Source organism: Gymnodraco acuticeps, unplaced genomic scaffold, assembly GCF_902827175.1.
Source record: "Gymnodraco acuticeps unplaced genomic scaffold, fGymAcu1.1, whole genome shotgun sequence".
Taxonomy (NCBI): Eukaryota; Metazoa; Chordata; class Actinopteri; order Perciformes; family Bathydraconidae; genus Gymnodraco; species Gymnodraco acuticeps.
Genome location: NW_022990673.1, coordinates 1 through 20,025, shown reverse-complemented (window position 1 = coordinate 20,025; position 20,025 = coordinate 1). Strand labels below are relative to the sequence as shown.

Sequence of the window (20,025 nt, the reverse complement as noted above, 5' to 3'; positions counted from 1 at the left end):
AGCGTTCCCGCATTGACGTCACTTCCGGCTTCCCCCAAAACTTCAAAATGAGTCGAAGGAATTTCCCGCGATGTTCGAAATTATTGATATTTAACGGAACGGTATCGCTTTTTCTTTTTTAAACTGACGGTTCGAGATTACTAGTAGCCCAATATTTCATTGCACAACAGTTGTTGGGATGCTGTCACAGGCTCTTTAAGTTAAATATATTCAAGATTATGAGGAGAAGTATTTTTTCACTACAAAAACAAGAATGTTTATATTGTCACAAAACCTCTGGGTCCCAGGAGGTTTATTGCAGAGAAAAGGGAACAGATTATTTGCCAACATATACCATAATTGCTATTTCCTGTATTTACCCCCACCATCTTTGTAGAGTATGTGCTGTTGTACCATATGTGAGCAGGTCTTCATTACATTATTCATCATTCTAAAGCTGCATTCTTTCACCTTGTGTCTAGCATTGAATCTCATATTGCAGGAAAATTAAAAGCCAAGAAAGGGCAGTAAAACTCTAGACTGTATTGACGTAAGCACTTGAACTTGGAGGACTGGGAGCCAAACACATAAATCCATTCCATCATTAATGAAGGACTGAATGTGATGTCCTGTGTGGTGCAGCAAGGCAGCACTGGCCCTTTCCATCCGTCTTTCTCCACATATCCTTGCAACTCACTGCAAATCTATCATCTGCATCTTTTGTACAACTTGTTTGGCTATAAGTCTGTTTATTTTACATAAATATGTCTAGCTCTCAGCATTTTCTCTTGCTGCCTAAAACTACATGATTTTGGAGGACAAATGTTCGAAAAGCCTGTCTCTACAACAAAGCACCATTATCCTCATCCATAATCTTGTCCTTCTCATTCTATCCCCTTGACCTCATCTCTCCGATCTGTGGACACACTAGTGAGGTGGGTTAGGGGCCAATGATATTAATAGCCGCAACCTCATGAATCTTTCAAGCTCAATCATGTGAGCTGATGTGAGGAGTGGGTCCCAGAGGATGAATTAGTTAATACAGAAGCCCAGCAGGAGCTTTTCTCTTGGCCTCTTCAAACATGAGTAATGCATTCAATCTTCATATGTTCTCAGGTAGATATTGGTTTTATATAAGACTGGCCCAGACAGGTGTGTGTGGGAGGCTGGATCTGTGTGAGAGGAAGAGTCAACACAAAAAAAAGACGTTAAAGGAGAATATTTTCATGCACACCCTTGTGAGCCTATTTGGCAATTCGAGTATGCAGGTGAGTGAGCGTGTGAGCTTGAAAAAGTTTCATTTTATGCATGAGTACAGAGGCATTTCTGTATGAATAATTATATTGGCCTTTGACAGGAAAATACAGAGCAAGAGAGAGATACAGAGGGAAGGAGGGAGCCATGGAGAGAAAGTGAGCGAGAGAGGTTAGGGGTTGTGGGTGAGAGAGGAAGTGTGGCAGGAAATTAAATGTGTTATTTAGGAGAAATGCTGGGGGGGCTACAGGCTTGTTTTCACCCCAATATCTGCACTGCGGAGCAATTTCAATGCAGTGCTGTGCTGTAGGTCTTACCAAACAGGGTGAGGAGGGGGGAGAGAGAAGGGCAGGGAGATGGACTGAACATGAAAGGAGAATAAAAAAATGATTGAAGTGAGACAAAGAAAATGATAGAGAAAGGAAGACGTGGTCAGAGAAATAAATGCATACATTTTCCTATAAAAATGTACCGCACGAGGAAGGAGAGAGGTGAGAAGTGGGAGAGAGAACTCAGATCTTATCACATGATTAGAAATGAGGCCAGAGAGAGGGGAGGTGCAAAATAATAATATAAAAAAGGCATCAGGTTGGTCCGTGTCGAGCAGAAAATAAACTTGAGGACATGTCTGTGTGCTCAGATAGGAGATGTTGCTATTCAATTTATTTGGCTGAAATTGACCTGGGAGTTATTCGAACCACCTGTGAATCTGCCTGAATGTAGTTTGTTACGTTCTGATAGGACAGTGAAGGTGTCTCTGCCTTTTTCAGATGTGTTGTGTTGTGCCCATCTGCTCTCGAAGAGTTGTTTAAAAAAATGTATGAGTGAGAGAACGACATGGAAAAAGAAATGGCAGCTCAGGTAGTTTTATGTCCTTTAACTCAAGATGATAAAGACGTAGAAAATGGAGGAGGATCCACACAGGTCCCCGAGGAAGATAGATGGAGAGGACGAGGGACATGCGGTTGAAAGACAGGATGAGAGTGCGATAAAAGTAATTTCCTCCTGTGAAGAGGAGCACTTACCACCTTGACCTCACTACGTATTCTGCATTTCTAATACAAAAACACGTGTCTACCAGCTATTTGTTTGGAATCTGTTGCGGATTGCCAAAAATAAAATAATGCTTCTTGTTGGTTGGTCCAGATGCATTTGAATGTCTCACAGAAAGTGATTTATCTGCCTGCCTGCTCGCTCCCTCTCTGCTGAATGGTTGTTCTGAAGAACAATCAGCAGTCCAACAGAAATGATTTCCCTAACTCGTGCTCTGGTATGAATCACGGAGATTTGATGACCCGTCTTCAGCGATAGACTGCGACAGGTTAATGTATTTCCTCCACAACAAACTGCATTTGAACTAAACAAAAATAGCTGCTGCTGTCAACAAGAATGACATTTGATTTTTAAAGATCCACAAAAGAAAACAAGGCCGACAGAATTTAAACATGGCAGCTAATTTTTAATTCTGCTGCAGGCGAAAACCCAGAACCGAGAACAGAGGGCATGTCAGGCAGGATGTTGTGCTCTGGCTTCCTGTAACATTTACAATTGATTCTAAGGTTTTCCTTCTTCTATACAAAGGCCTTAATCTTTGGGACTAAGCTCTATTGCTAACTCCTTTGTTTTCACTGTTTGCCTTCAAGAACATTGCGATCATCTGCTTTGGGTTTTTTTCAGCAACAGCCGAGCAAAAATCGGAGAAGCAGCCTTTGTCAATAACATCCAAAAACTATAGAGCACAACACTCTACCTATAGATATCAGAAAAACCAGCTTCCTAAATATTTAAAGAGAAATTGAACTCTATTGACTTCGCTATTCAACTAGCTGAGGCTTTTTATTTTTGCACTTTGCTTAGCACTAAAGCACTGCTGCAATTATCTTCGTTATTTATTATTAATTGTTAAGTTATAATGTACCTGTTTTTATCATTACTATCATGATTTTCATACTGAGAATATTAATGTATTGTTACTTTCATTACCAAGTCATTTTCCCCTTAAATAAAGGGCATTATATCCCTCATTTTAAGTTCATTTGGTCTATTTTAAAGTAAAACAGTCAATTAAAGAATGTAGTGCATGTGTATTTCTCATTAGAGAGTCAGAGATAAATTATACAGTCTATAAAGTGCCTTTTTTATTATGTTTACATGCCATTTGTACTTGTATACTTATTTTGTAGAATACAACATCTGGTGGATTTGTTCAATGATGCATCACAGATAGTAAGTGACATGTTGACTGTGTTGCATACTGTAGCTTGACTGATCTTCAGTACACTTGAAGGCCCTGGACTCCCACATAGGAAGTACATGACGTAACCAAACTCTATGTCCTTGTTCAAATGATCACATTGTAAGTTATCCCATTATAATGAGAGAATACATACCCATACAAATATATATTCCCATAGCAACAGGACCGACTTTCGCTACAACAAGAATGATTAGAGACATTTAGATAGAAATATTTGGTTATTTTATCTCAACATAATGACTAGAAGATAACAACCCCCCCAGAGGTATTTACATCTCTATTCTGGGCTATACTTTATTCTCTCATATCTGTGAACAAATGTTTATTTCAGCTTCTGGGAAAAGAGAATATAATTCATTATTGTATCTCAACACATGGCCATCAAACTGACAGGCTGTATAGTGCCTCATTAATCACACATCCTGCAGCACTATCTAGACTTTAACAAACAATTCTGCTGATTAATGATATATAAAAACCTAAAGCTGAGATTTCGATAAAAAGTGTTACATGGTATTGTCTATGTCTTAACTGACAGCCCTGAATCAATTTAGATCAGGTAAGGAATACAGATGAAGCAAAGGACTAATCTCCGAATCTAGAGGATCTGTGGAGCTAACACTGAAACGTCCACAGCTTTTCTCCCGCGCTCTCTCTCTCTCTCTCTCTCTTTCCCTCATAAATATTAACCAGAGAACTGCAGTGGAAACACAGGCCATCAATAATGCAGCTCCCTAAAACGCTTCTACCCAAATAATTGCAGCTACAAGCGAAGTCCTGGAGACAGCCTTTTAGGTGTGTTGCATCGGTAGTGCCACTGCCTCATTTCTTACTAAATAACAATTTTATGTGAAGAGCAGAAACAGGAGATATTACTTTATTTGCGTCTCTATACAGTAGGCTATGACATGGCTGTGATGTATGAATCTACACTCGTTAGGCACCTAAGGAGAACAAATGTGACCTTGGGTCAACCATGAATAATGCAGGAGAAATAGAAGCTGTAGATGTACAAATAAACAAAAATAAATGAAGGCACAGTATCGCACAGCACTGTGTTAAGTTGGTTAAATTCTGGTCAAGCATTTGCTGTAAAAAGCAATTAACCTTTTTGCCTATGGCCGTAGAAACATCAGATATGCAGCTGTTAGCAACATAATCAACATCAACACTTTAGTAACACTGGGAAAGGTAATTAAACACTCCTAGGAGAAAAAGAGCTGGAGGACAGAGACGTAAGCACAGAAGTATCCAATCCAATCCACTTTATTTATATAGCACAGTTTAAAAACAGAGGGTTTGCCAAAGTGCTTCACAATGAATATAACATTATAATAAAATATAATATTACACGAATAGATAAAAAGCACACATAAGAAAAGATAAAAAAGCACACATAAGAATAAATACAAGGCACATAAAGGCTATGGACATACAGTAAAAGCATACAAATAGGTAAGACATAGCTCAGACTGACTGGTAAGCGAGGGAAAAGAGGTGGGTTTTTAGGCGGGACTTAAAAACTTCAAGAGTGGGCGACAATTTAACCTGAGGGGGCAGGTCGTTCCAGAGCCTGGGGGCTACCGATGAGAACGCTCGGTCTCCCCTGGTCTTTTTGTTTTGTTTTTGGGACTACAAGCAGCAGCTGATCAGCCGACCTCAAAGCCCTTGAGGGGGTGTACACCTGTAAGAGGTCGGAGATGTACTCTGGGGCCAGCCCATTAAGAGATTTAAAAACAAACAATAAAATCTTAAAATGGACTCTAAAATGGACAGGAAGCCAGTGGAGCGAAGCCAGAACTGGTGTGATGTGGTCAAACTTGCGGGTTCCTGTAAGCAGCCGCGCCGCAGCGTTTTGTACAAGCTGCAGGCGGGCCAGCAAAATCTTATTTAGGCCGGCATAAAGTGCATTACAATAATCTAAACGAGTTGAAACAAAGGCATGAATTACACGCTCAAAGTTTAAAAAGGATAAAACCGGTTTAATTTTGGACAGGAGCCTCAAGTGATCAAAACTGGATTTAACCACAGAGTTTATTTGTTTATCTAATTTAAAAGCTGTCGATTTTGACACCCAGATTTGTGACCATGGGTTTTGCAAACTGTTGCAGGGAACCCAGGTCAATGGAAGGGACATCACCATTTGGTCCAAACACAATTACCTCCGTTTTGCTCTCATTTATATTTAAAAAGTTTAGCGCCATCCAGGCCTTTATGTCATTAAGACAGTCAACCAGGGGCATCAGAGAGCTAGTGTTTTTTCTTAGGGGTAGATATAATTGGGAGTCCGTCCGCATAAAGGTGGTAGGAGACGCCATATTTTCTAAAAAATCAGTCCAAGGGGGGAGAAGGTATAAGGAAAATAAAATAGGCCCCCAAAATAGAACCTTGGGGAACTCCACAGGATAAGGGGGCAGAAGAGGATGTAAAGTCACCAAGCGTAACAGAGAAAGATCTCTTGGACAGATAGGACCTTAACCACTCTAAGGCAGTGCCCCTGATACCCACACTGTGCTCTAGACGAGAGATAAGGATGGAGTGGTCAATCATATCAAAGGCAGCTGTGAGGTCTAAGAGCATAAGGATGGCAGAGTCACCAGGGTCTGTAGTGACCAGGAGGTCATTGAATACTCTTAGAAGGGCAGACTCAGTACTGTGAAGCGCTTTAAAACCGGATTGAAAAATATCGAAAATATTGTGTGCATGTATAAAAGACTGCAGCTGTAAGAGTACGGTTTTCTCCAATATCTTTGAAATAAAAGGAAGCTTCGAGATGGGTCTGTAATTTGAGAAGACAGAAGTGTCCAGATTAGTTTTCTTTATCAGGGGTATTTCAAACAGCTTGTTTGAAATAAACTGGCACAGAACCGGACTCTAGGCTGCTATTTATAATGTTATGGACATTAGGTCCAATAGTGTCCCATACCTCTTTAAAAAGTCGAGGAGGGACTGGGTCTGTGGGACAAGATGAGGGTTTTAATTTAGCAACAATGTCACTGAGAGATGACAACGACACAGGTCCAAACTGCTGGAAGACAGCAGTGCATGTGAAGTCAATGGAGGGGTCAAAAGAGGGTGGTGAGATACTGGCTCTAATAGTGGAGATCTTGTCTATAAAATAGCAGAGGAATTTTTCACACATCTCAGTTGAAGCATCAATACAAGTGGATAAAGGAGAGTTTAACATAGCATCGATTATTTTAAAGAGAACACGAGGTTTGTTTAAATTACTAGAAATAATATCAGAAAAGTAACTAATCTTTTCAGCTTTTACAGTGCTCTGATACTTTCTCCAACTCTCTTTCAAAATGTCACGAGTTACATGAAGCTTGTCCTTCTTCCACCTGCGTTCAGCCTGCCGGCACTCACGCCTGGCAGCACGAGTGACGTCATTGAGCCAGGGTTCAGATTTAACTTTGGGGCGCATGAGTTTCAGGGGAGCAACAATGTCAAGAGCTCCAGTGCAGGAAGAGAGAAAGGCTGAGGTTAATAGCTCAGTGTCCATGGAGTCAGCGGACATATTATCAGACTGTGTTAATTTAACAAAGGCAGGAGAGAAACTAGCAGCAGTGGAAGGTTTCATCATACGACCGTGACGGACAGGAGCGCATGATTTAAGACTATGACAGGGCAGAATAAAATCAAATAGCACAGGCAGGTGATCCGATAAAGCTGCCTCACACACATTGACATTTGAAATGGGCAGACCATGGGATAAGACAAGGTCTAATGTGTGCCCATGCTCTTGCGTGGGGCCAGAGATATGTTGTATGAAGTCAAAAGCATATAAAACATCAAGAAAGTCTTTAGCTAGTGGTTTCGAGATACAACAGACATGCACATTAAAATCCCCGACAATTAAAACGCTGTCATAGTTTGTCACGATACCGGCCAATAGTTCAGAGAACTCCTTTATAAAGTATTTGTTGTACTTGGGCGGTCGGTAGACCACCGCACACAGTACAGGATTAATCCGTCCCAGCTCAAACAGGCTCAGTTCAAAGGAGGAGAATGAGATAGACGGCGTGGGTTTGCAGTATAAACTGCTCCTAAAGACAGTCGCTATACCTCCTCCACGACCCGTGGAGAATTAATGAAACTGCACTCCGGAGGCAATAGCTCTGTAAAAGCAGCAGACTCACCCGCAGATATCCAGGTTTCCATTATAAAAAGCACATCCACAGCATGTGACGTGAAGAAGTCCTGGATGATGAAAGTTTTGTTTGCGATCGATCTCGCGTTTATCAGCGAGCCTTTAGTTGGAACCGGGGCAACAGTCGCGTGAGTTTCACGACCCAGCGACCGAAGGTTGCGGCGGTTCACTACAGCGGGGGGGAGAGGCGAGACCACTGGGGGCGCAGGATATGCAGATCTTGAGTCGGGTCAGCGACAGGTACCAGCCAGGTGCCGACCATGGCAAGGGGGCGTCGGGAGGCCAGGCGGCGAAAACAAGGTCCATATTCCGGGGGAAAAGGGTGCTGAGCCAGCTCAGGAGACCACGCTAGCCACTCTTTCACCCTAACCAGCCGGCCACTGCGTGTGCCTCGGCGTCTGCGTCTTCGGGGTAACGAGGGCCCGGCCCGCAGTAGGTGTGCAGGTACATCCGATAGAAGGGGGGGGGGGGGGAGGGGGGGTGTGTCCACCCTGGCCAAACTTCGCAAAAAAGCCCACATTTTCATCGATCTTAAGCAGCTCGTGTCGGTTGTATACTAACAGAGAGTCTATGGTCCTTGTCACTGAGCAAAACAGACACAGAACAAACACTAGTACTAAAACAGAGATGCTTGGACGGCCTGCCAGACAACCCGGCGCCATCTTGGAAATCAGTAGGCTATATGATCAAGCTACGATCAAGTAATGAGTAAATAACAAATATTTTATGAATGTGCTTTCCTCCCGACATAACGGTACGTCCACACGGTTCGTAAGCTTGCCGGTGGGCGTGTCTGGCGCACGACTAACAACCAATCACATTCATCTCCCGCCCCGGACACACAAGCACGCGGTTTGATTGGCTAGAGCTTGTACTGGCATATGATTTGATTGGCTGGCGCTTCCGTCGCCGCTTGAAAAGTTGAACTTTTCTCAACTTTCGAAGCGAGCAACGGAGGCAAAGCGACGCGACGGGAACCACAATGCAGTTCGACAAAGCTTGACGTCACCCCATTCAAAGTAAATGGGAAGGGTCTCAGTTGAAGCACGCAACGGAACCTTGTGGACGTTATGTAAGGCTTAAATGTCCTAATTTATTCTCATCGCATTAGGTCTCAATAACAAACCTAAACCACATTGACTGCAGTGATTCATTAGAAACTACATGTGTGTGTAATTGATGCAGTTTACATACATTTGTCACAAGTTATTGATCCACTGGCAGATTGTTGATTGATCTCCAATGGTTTAAATGCACAGGCACACCTTAATGCTGCATAATATGTACTATTTGCTAAAAATAATTGAAGGTTATTGATAATCAGACCCAGGACAAAATGTCCCATATGACCCCTGATCTATGACCTTTCTCCAAAAGCATTGACCCTTAAAACCTCAGCTTGGCCTTTGTTCTGCCTACACATGAATATGGATCTCTCAGAGTTCGAGAAGTCAGGACTAGCAAAAGGTATAACATTTATTCTGGTCATTTTTATTTCAGGACATCCAGGATATGGAATGCTGATGGTGCATCTGTATAATAACAGTTCACATTTAAAAACAGGAATGGCCTTTGATTTTCTGCAAGGCCTTAGATAGAGCAGATTGAGCTCAGTGCTCAAAACAAGCTTTGGAAAAAAGACAACTGCCGAAGAGAAGCTTTGAAAGACAAAAATGTGAGACTACAGTTCCAATGGTTCCAAATTACACCACAAAAGAGGGTCACTTGAGCACGTCATCTAATATTTACTTCAATTCAACCCATGGTTCTTTGGCCTGGACAACGAATCAATGTTCCAGACTGAACGCCGTCAACAACAACAACAACTTTGAACCAACTGCGATGTGTTACAGCTCAATGACAACCTACTCCTAGGGTTTTATGTCTTCGTAACTAAGAAAGTCACTTTGATATGTTCTGTAAATGCCACACCTACTTTATTTTACAGTTTTTTCTTCAGCACTTTAATCAGCGGCTACATCCTTCACTGATCCTGATCATGGCTCCTTTGTGGCCAATGTGTCCTTGCGTCTCTTTGCCACATACACACGCAACAAAAACAGTGCACAGCCATTTTCTGACAGCCGCAATCTCCCTTCACACAGCTGAGAGGAAAGATGAGCTGCCAACTACTCCTGGGGCAGAAGGGGAAAAACACACACACACACACACCACACACACACACACACACACACACACACACACACACACACACACACACACACACACACACACACACACACACACACACACACACACACACACACACACACACACACACACACACACCACACACACACACACACACACACACCACACACACACACACACACACACACACACACAGCTGAGCACATATAACAAGGATTCAGTAACCTCTGTCACAACTGGCTGACTTGACCGCTTACGGATATTCCCAGTTCACTTTCAGTCGGGGAGCTTCAACCAAAACTACTGGGGCCTGACAGGAAAACTCATCTTGGCTTTGAGAGCATTGAATACAGAGTCCTACCAGCACAAACAAGGAAAGAAAACCCACAAAGGGAACTAGTTGTTGCTTTCTCTAGAATTCACTGCACAGTCGAGTACATCTGGTAAATGTTATGCCAACATACAGTATGCATGTCTCGCTTACCCTTATTCCACAGCGACACAGCATCTGTGTTCAGCTGCTGACCTCTGACCTCTCCCCGCTCAGCCCCGACCCCCGCAGTGACTCACCAATCTCGCAGCTCTCTCCAGAGAAGCCCTGAGGACAGTAGCAGCTATAGCCATCCCCCTCCTGCAGGCAGCTCCCTCCATGGAGGCACGGGTTGGTCTGGCATGGGTTATTCTCCACTGTAAAGACAGACAGAGTGGGACAAATGTGAATTTATAATTGATTTCGTACAGGGAAAGAGCATTACCAAAGTGCCTCAAATGTTGACAAACTATGACAGGCAGTGAGCCAGCATTATGCTCTTCAATATCCTGACTGAGCTCATCCTCGAACAGAAAAAGAGTAGAGTGGGCAGACATTACGTAGAGACACGTCCGGAACTCCATGACTTTCTAAAAGGTGACATATTGGATGTTTTTACGTATGTTGTGCCAGTTTATCATGACGGATGCTCGCCAGGTGAAGGACAGGGTGCTGACTCGACAACCTCCAGCCTCTCATCCCAGGTCCCCCGATGAGCCAAGACCCTCATAAACTAGCTAGTCATCACCCAGCCGTGCATACTGGCATAGGCATCTATTTTTATGGCACATAACAGCGTTGCAAAAGAGGTAATAAACAGATTTTATGTTGCTGGGCTATAACTCTATGTCTTGGTGGGAAACATTTTGCAGGATGAAGGTGGAGATTGAGGAGATTAAGTCGTAATTATTGCTCTTATATTTTAGGATGGGATGGAGGGAGGAAGAGAATTTGACAAGGACGGTTAGACCGCAGAGCGGACGTCAGGAATTTCTATTCTGTGAGCAAAAAGGACTGTAGGGAACTGGCTAGATTAAGTGTCCTTTTATTATCCATCCTGATAGGATTGCAGCCCCTGACACAATGTGCCAGGCCATCTAATACACTGCATCTTCTCCATAATACACCCAGACTCACGTAATGATGTATGAGCAGAGGGATGCTTTGCAGAACACAGAGTGCAGTTCCCCTGAAAGTCTGGGAACATTTCTACTTGTACATTGTTTATGCATGTGTGTACATTTGCAATCATATGTGTGTACAATTGTGGATGTCTGTGTGACCCTGACTCATTGCAAACGCTGGAGAGAAATACATTGACGTGGGTGTGTGCTCAATTTCCTGTGAAACGGAGTGATAGACTCCCCACCGCTGCAGAGAGGCAGCTGGTGATATACAGGGCTGGGGAGATGGAAAGGCTGCCTTTGAAATGACATACTGTAAAAGGGATTCGCTGAATGAGAAAAGTCATTAGAGACAGGCTCTTTTTCTAAAATCAACAGCAGAAAGGAGAAAGAAAAACACCCCGTGTGTGATTTGAGAAACATCATAACTTAAAGGGTAATCATGGAGATGGTAAAAAAAGTGCTGAGCAGTGAATGACACACAAGATATGTTCAATGTATCTGCCTGGTTGGGTTTCAAATGGGAAGGTAATGGAGGGGGGAAATGGAGAAAATAGGTGAAGGAAAGAAGCTGCTTGAGTCATTATCCATCCATCCATCTATCAATCCGTCCATCCATCAAGAGAGTAATTTATCATTTCAATATCTAACATTTAAAAGTAGTTTGCCCAACACTGTAAACAACGATAAATCCAAATGTTAATCTGTTTCCAGCAGTGTAGAAAATATAAAAAAAAGACTAATATCGTTGCTTCAGATTGCTAGCTTTCATGCTTAAATGATTAGTTTGCTGTTGCTACATGTTAACAACCCAACAATGTGCCATATTCAGTCCATGCATCAAGCAGGCAGGATGAAAGCATGTCACCGACAGCTCCTTCGGTGTGTTTTCATGAGGGAAAATAGGGGAATGTGGGAGTTTATGAGCGTGAACCTGAATCTACTTTACTCTGCTGCTGACAACAGCAACTGTTCAGTTAAGTGATGTGATATGAAAACCTATTGTGAGTCAGAGTTGGCCTACGCTCACTCTCGATGACATATTTCAAAATGTCAAAATGCAACCATTTTGTAAAATAAGCTTTTCAAGGTGGCTTCACGTTTACACAGAAATGGCTCACAGTACCTTCAATTTCATGCGATCGCTTTCTCTAATCCACTGTGAAATGTAATGTCTTTGTGACACAAACTCGCAAAATTGCCATCATCAGGTGACATTTAATGGCATTTAAATAGTATATGATTGTGTTTGTGTGTGGCATTTAATACATTATAAGCCTAAAATACAGAATATCATTCTAGAAATTAGGCATGAGTATATTTAATGCAAGCAATGATGTAGGAAAAGGGGGAACTAGATAAAAGGTTTAACATTACTGCTGTTTCTAAACCAGAAATAGACTACATTTTGATTATTCATAATTAATTGTCTGAGTTTTAAGTATTTTCTTAAACAATAGATTTAAAACTATGACATATTTTACTCAAAAAAAGTGGCCCTGAAAGTAAAATAAGTCTGAAGTATTCATCCTCTGGGGATAGAACATGTTAGGGCCATCCATCAGGTGGACATTAATGTTGAGATAATATTCGCACACTAAGTCTGACATGTGGGTATCTCTGCTTGCAGTTTCGGTTTTACATTTCAGCTCTGTCACAGCACAGGTGGATATGTATCTGCTGCAGTGATGCACACAGTGTGACTGACAGCTGAGGGCGGGTCATCAAGTCGCCTTAGTGAGGGGGGCTTCAGCAGCGAAAAGGCCAAACTTCTTAAGACCACTGCGAGTCAGTCACACCACAGAGGGTAATACTGCAGCTAGGGCTTAATGCTTATAGTTTGTCGACGTGAAAAATGAGAGTGACATATCTTAAAACATAATCAATAAGCTCCTTAGGATTTAAGTGGATGGCATCACCATCTGATAGGACCATTAGAGCATAGCTAGTGTGTGACAACTGTGTTTACTTGTGTGTGGGCATGCATGTGTTTAACGCCATCTAATCCTTTAGGTCTATTTCTATTGGTCCACTTCCTTAACAACATAAACAATTTATTTATATAAGTTAAACAGTTCCAGTAAATTGCCCTACTAAAGAGATGAAAAGGACTTTTCCTCCAGTAGAATTTGCTAGCGCTGATAAATTGTGGCTGTGCTGTCTGTGGTTATACAGACTGAGAGTGGCGCTGCAGCAGAATAGCACATTGATCCACTCTGCAGACAATTAGTTACGACTTATTACACACAAATGAGACTGTGTTCTTCACCATCTGCCCACAAACATGAGCCTGCAATCTTAGTGGTGTCATCACATGTACAGTAGACAGAAACGTAATGCATGAATGGATCAACACACGCTCGAATCAGCCCTGAACATGCAGCGCTTTAGTGTTTAAATATTCCCGTCAGGGCATTAGATGACATTTTGCGTTTTCATAATTAGGAGGGTGCGTGTGTGTGCAAAGATGTGAAACAAAAAATGAATATGCAAGTGAAGAACAGATAAAAAATGCGACAGAGAGGAGGGAGGAAGAACAGAGAGACCCTGGTATTAGGCAGGGAGACACATTTAAAATGTAGTATAGAGTAGCACAAGTATAAGCGAGAGAAAAGGGAGGGACAGAAAGTCACAGAGGGGGCTATCATACATTTCCTCCTCTCTTAATGCATGCTGCTAGCTTATGATTAATTACACACTGGTCTTAAAATAGGTCTCCTCTTCTATGCAGACTGTGTATCTTTCTTTTTCTGCGAGAAAGACAGAAATGAAAAGAGAAAGAGACGAAGGAGGGAAGAACAGTCTCTGTAGCACTACAGTTTATTATAGACACAAAAGAGAGATATATTAGGTCTTACAATAGTTCAGCTGTCAGTTCCTTTGCAGGCATATCTATCAAATAGAATAGATCATATAAGGTATTTTCCCCTGACATTGAACAGATACCACAACGTCTCTTCAATCCTGTGCACAATTTCTTAAAATATGTTCCTACTAAGCGGGAGAAGGATGGATGGATGTTCCTACGTGTGACATTTCACTGCTCCATGGGATCATCTGAAGTTTTCCGAAGCCTCCTTCCTAAGAGATTATCTTAGCCTTTTGCCACATTTGGGAAGATACTCCCTGATGTCAACTCATACATGCACCCAGGATTTAGAACGGGCAATGAAAGAGGATTGGGGATAAGGAAAATGTTACGAATCCCATGAAGTACCAAGCTGAGTGGTTAGCAAATTCAACATAATGGAAGCTTGCAGAAAAGGTTATGCTGACAGAAACACTGAACTCTGCACAGATAAACACACACACAATTGGAGCAAAACTGCACTCGCACACACTTGCATTTACTGTATATACACCGCCGTGATGCTGTGCTTGGACTCACTGAACCTTGTAATAGCTTTGCTGAGAAAGAGATCATGCAATGGCCTGTTTAAGTGTTCCCCTCCATGAGCGTGATAAGACTTCACCTGCGGCCAGAGCTGCCCCGCTAAAATGTTTCCCTCTAAGGTGCTGAGGCACACAGCACAGTTAGAGCCATGTGGATAGCTGTACTAAACTGCAAAGCATGGACTTAATACAGTCCCTGTCATCATTACTTTGACGTAGTGTGAAATATTCATATTGTCACTTGCATGATGACCGCAATGAACATGTGTTTTATGCGTTGAGCGTTACAGTGCCATACAAGGCATACATAATACATCAGTGTAAGTGGCTCTGTCAATGCTGAATGTCACCTATGCCTGGTCCAACTATGGAGGTAAGCCTAAATTAATAATTTTCTGCAGACAGTTCAAAATTATGCATACTCATTATTCATCGTTTTGATGGTGACTTGCAAAAGCACATACAGAACACAGCGACATTGCTACAGCAGGGTAGCAGATAGTATTCATGCAAACAGGAAATGATGGCGAGTGTACCAGAGATGTTACGGTAATGTGGGACTGGGTGATTAAAGAAATTATGATACAAGTACAACCAGTACCAATACCCATAAAGTGATACTGCAAAACAATAGGGTATTATTTTAGATTTGATATCTGTCATGTCACTACTATGCAATGAAGTCTTTACTTCCAACTCCATGCAATAGACAGCACTCAACTAAACCACACAACAGCCTGTATTGGTTATAGCTGCTGTGGTTGCGGGTCGATCATGTGACTCATTAAATAGAATAACACTTGAGGTGATGTTTCAGAATGTTTGACAACCCAAGATTTCCCGTTTAGCCCCTATCCTGACAATACAAAATGGCTAATGTTGGTGTTGAACATGTGGTCTTAAAGACAACTACGGTTCTATTAGTCCAAGAGGTTGCATAGTGTTTTGAAAGTAAAACCCTTTTTTCCGATCTGGGTACAAATCGGATCAAGTGCAGGTATCTTTTTACTGGAGTAGTTTTGATACTCCTTGGTTCTGGGTTATCTTTGGTGATGCTTGACTCATTACCTTAACTATCTGATAAGTGACAACCATTGCAACCTGACCTTGATGAGTATGTCTGTCTTCTTTGTCCCAAACGCAATGACTGTTACTGTTCACCGTATCATCTGCATGACCCGAGTGTCTCAAAGTTTCCATCCCTTCCCAGACAGGAAGGACTGAGGCAGACTCACAGGAAGGAATATAATCCATGTATCAACGTGTCCCCTGACAGACAAGTCTCTCACTGCAGATGAGCTACAATTACTGCCATGGCAAGTTGAATACACACCAGGGGAAAATGAAACCTATTTCTTCTGAAATAGAGATAACACCTCTCTCTTGCACTAAGACGCAAACTCCAATGTGGTCTCAGATTACTTCAAAGTGATTGATTTGCGGAGGTGAGCTGCATGAGGGTTGAAATGGAGGGTGAGGAGGTGGCGGAGGAGAGAATAAGAGATGGAGAGAGAGAGACACAGAGGTTAGGTTTTGTTGGTGGAGCTGCTCCGGTTGGTGCTGATGATGTCAGCGCCCCAGCAGTCAGTCTGCAGAGTCAGACAATCTAATGTGAGCAGAGCCTGAGCGTCTGCAGTGAGAGCATTACAACAAACTCAGTCCATGAGGTCGAAAACACATCGGGGAGGGTCAGCGTGCCTCGCCTCCCTGAATGTAGGCGTCCACCCCTCTCTTTAACCCACTGTTCCAACTGTCAGTCAAAACAAGCACGACAAAAACCTCTGTTTGGAAATGACAGGACAGAAAAGAACCAAACATGGCCTTTCACACTAAAAAAACAAATAAAGGACAGTAAGGTCATTTGATGCCATATATTTTAAGATTTTATTGTTTGTTTTTAAATCTCTTAATGGGCTGGCCCCAGAGTACATCTCCGTCCTCCTACAGGTGTACACCCCCTCAAGGGCTTTGAGGTCAGCTGATCAGCTGCGGCTGATCGTCCCAAAAACAAAGAAAAAGACCAGGGGAGACCGAGGGTTCTCATCGGTAGCCCCCAGGCTCTGGAACGACCTGCCCCCTCATGTAAAATTGTCGCCCACTCTTGAAGCTTTTAAGTCCCGCCTGAAAACCCACCTCTTTTCCCTCGCTTACCAGTCAGTCTGAGCTATGTCATACCTATTTGTATGCTTTTACTGTCTGTCTGAACTTATGTGTGCCTTTTATCTATTCGTGTAATATTATATTTTATTATAATGTTATGTATATTGTGAAGCACTTTGGCAAACCCTCTGTTTTTAAACTGTGCTATATAAATAAAGTGGATTGGATTGGATGGTTGTTCTGTAAGTCCGTTTTAAGACACTGGTACTGGCCTGCTGTGGATTGATATGATTCTTACTACTTCGTGACCTTGGTTAAACCCAACACTCCAGCATATGCACTTCACTCTGCATTGGCCAATCGGTTAGCTACTGTACTACCTCACTGTGGGGGGGGGGGACCCAGTTATCGCCTTAAAAAACCCTGTCTCTTTTCTCATGGCTCCCGAAATGGCAAAATAAGCTACCCTTATATCAGGAGTGCTGAACATGTACAACTCTTTAATCTAAGACTAAAAAACCTGCCTGTTTTGACTGCACCTTGGCCATTAGAACTAACTTATTATAAGTGGCTTTGGATGAAAGTGACAGCTAAATGTACTATAATGTAAGTATAGGTTTTATCTATACGCGGCGGTGTGTGGCGCAGTGGGTTGTGCGTAGGTGTTTGGATCAGGGTGTCACAGGTTCAAACCCCACTGCAGTCAGCATGTCGTTGTGTCCCCGGGCAAGACACTTCACCCCAAGTTGCTCCTGTGGGGATTGTCCACAAAAAATGGCTAATGTTGGTGTTGAACATGTGGTCTTAAAGACAACTACGGTTCTATTAGTCCAAGAGGTTGCATAGTGTTTGAAGTGTGTTGTTGTAAAGAATAATAAAGTATCACTCCATTGATCTCCTCTCCACAGGGAGATCGGAGCACCCGGCTGAGCGTTCCCAGGCTGGCAGGAAGTCAGTTCTCAAGGACAACTGACAACTTTTAGATACTGAATCTGGGCTTGATCCCAGCTTGACCACTTGAAAGGCTGCAGTCGCCACCCTGCATCCTCTGGGAATGTGTTCCCGTAGAGCGAGGGTTGTCGAAGGAGCAGGTGTAGCTGTGTGATTACTGTCCCGAGCCCAGGCTGAGCGGCCTCTGACAAACTAGGATTGATGAGCTCTGCAGAAGAGGGAGCAGCTATTTCTGTCCGTCTGAACACATGCAGCGCCCTGCGTATGGCTGCTTATAGACGCCTTGTGTATCTGAGAGATGGGAGAGTGAAAACAACACTTGATGTAGACTGCAGTCTGTAAACACTCCATATGTAATCCATTACAGAAGCGCATCTATTATTACTGAGCACGCTGAAAGCTGCTATCAATACTGGATTACTCAAATAACTGAGAGTCGCTTGCCAGTTTATTTAACTGTTCCATGTTATTATTTATTCACAAAGAGCTAGGATCAGTTTAATGGTGTACATCTATCATACAGGTGTATGTGACATAAGACATGAAAGATGCAAGAAAAAAACATTTATAATATAGAAAATATAGTTTGTGTTTATATATAAAAACAAACTATATTTTTGTTACACACATGTATTTGTTTTTATATATAAAGACAAACTATTTCAAAATTTCCGATTTTCGATTTAGAATCCTCAATATGTTGAGTTTCACCTCTTTTTCAGTTGATGGTTTGCTTCCCCTCGCCAAGCAAGCTCACACAAATGCGCGAATAAGCGTACGTACACACACACACTGAAAAAGCATGACACTTGCAATTAGTTACTGTGCCAGAAGCCTGAGACAGCAGAAAGCAGCCGATGCGCTCCCAGTGAGTTCCTCAGAGTGTCACACTGGATCAGCCCGGAGAGGGGGGTAAACTGCCCGCAATTCAATACAAGCCAATACAGCGGGCTTGTGCGGTGAGACTTACGCAGAATTGAGGATCTATTGTTACAGGAGCTACACTTGTGGCGTCTCCATTCGTCCTAAAAAATTGCATTATCTGCGCTGTCAGAGTGGCGAGAAAATAATCCATCCCGGCTTATCATCACAAACACATTCTATCCACCTTTGATTTTTCCCCCTCTTCTTTTCAATGTCTCTTCACTCTCATATTCAGGGCTTTGTGAAAGGAGAATATTGAATCAACCGTATTCCACTTTTTTTTATTATCTAGCAATATTGTATAAGGCAGACCGTAACAATTACTGCCGGTGATGTGTCATGAATTATTCATATTCCGCCTTACATGATTACGGCATACAACATGTATTGTTACTCGTCAAGTGATGCCACAGCGTCTAATGAACAAACACACTCTTGATTAGTATGCATGAAATTAAGTGTGGGATGTGCACACAGATCAAGGCTGAGTTTCTATTTCCAGTACAATTAGACATGTACTTCACATTTTTATAATGGTGAAAAAAGTGGTGCATAAAAACAAATGGATATGTTCCTGACGTTGAAGTGCACTTTGCCCATCAGTTTGTGTTTTGCATGACCTGCAAGGCCAGTGAGATGATCAAGTGGGAGATGAGGGGCGCATTTAAGAGAGGGATGCAAATTAATGAGTGCACACTGAGGTGTTTGTATGCTGGCTAACATTGGGTCTGAGAGTCACAAAATACAAAATAATCCTGAAAAATAGACATAAACACCTTCATTAGTTACTCTCCAAACACTTTCCAGATATCGAACTAAAAAGTACAACCGTAGAGTGATCACAGCCAGAAGGTGGGTACATCTTTTTGTCATCTGCTATCTCACAACAGCAAACTGAAGCCAACCAGATAGACTGCATCGGTTTATCTGCAGCTTCTACTTGATGAAGTGCCGTGTCAAAATGCCCTAGGATCAACTGTGGGGACTGTAGCTTTATGACATCATACACCTACACATCAGGCTGCTGAAAAACAAACTGCCTCCAATCAGCACAGCGTTCATTCTAGGTTTGAATCCAAATGTTTTAAGATTTTTACTTGTTCCCTGTTTGTAAAATGCCGTTGGGTGACATGAAAGGCCCTCATCTTATAATTATTAACATTATCACTGGGGGAAAAACTCACAGCACAAGGGAAAAAGTCTCCAAGGATTTTTAAACTGCAGATTAAATTGCAATATATTCCAACTACAACTCTGACTGTCTGACTGGTTTGGTTCAATCTCAATGGATGGTGCAGGAATGAAGCAGTACATGCACAGAATAGTAAGTATCGATCATTATGATTCAGAAAAAGACCACGCATCACTATGGCAAAAATCTGACCAAACCTTCAATAACCCCACAAATATAAATGACACCCACGAAGGT

The 20,025-nt window shown here is 42.3% G+C and overlaps 1 protein-coding gene across 1 annotated transcript in view; it reads right to left on the bottom strand.

Annotated features, from left to right (window-relative positions):
- LOC117555087 (neurocan core protein-like) overlaps positions 1 to 10,661 on the bottom strand; it is a 58,494-nt gene extending 47,833 nt beyond the window's left edge. Inside the window, exons 1-2 of the mRNA XM_034229790.1 lie at positions 10,619 to 10,661; positions 10,365 to 10,481 (exon numbers count right to left, since the gene is read on the bottom strand). Coding sequence (XP_034085681.1) covers positions 10,365 to 10,481; positions 10,619 to 10,661 — 160 coding nt within the window. The remainder of the gene's footprint in view (positions 1 to 10,364; positions 10,482 to 10,618) is intronic.
- Between the last annotated feature and the right edge of the window lie 9,364 nt (positions 10,662 to 20,025).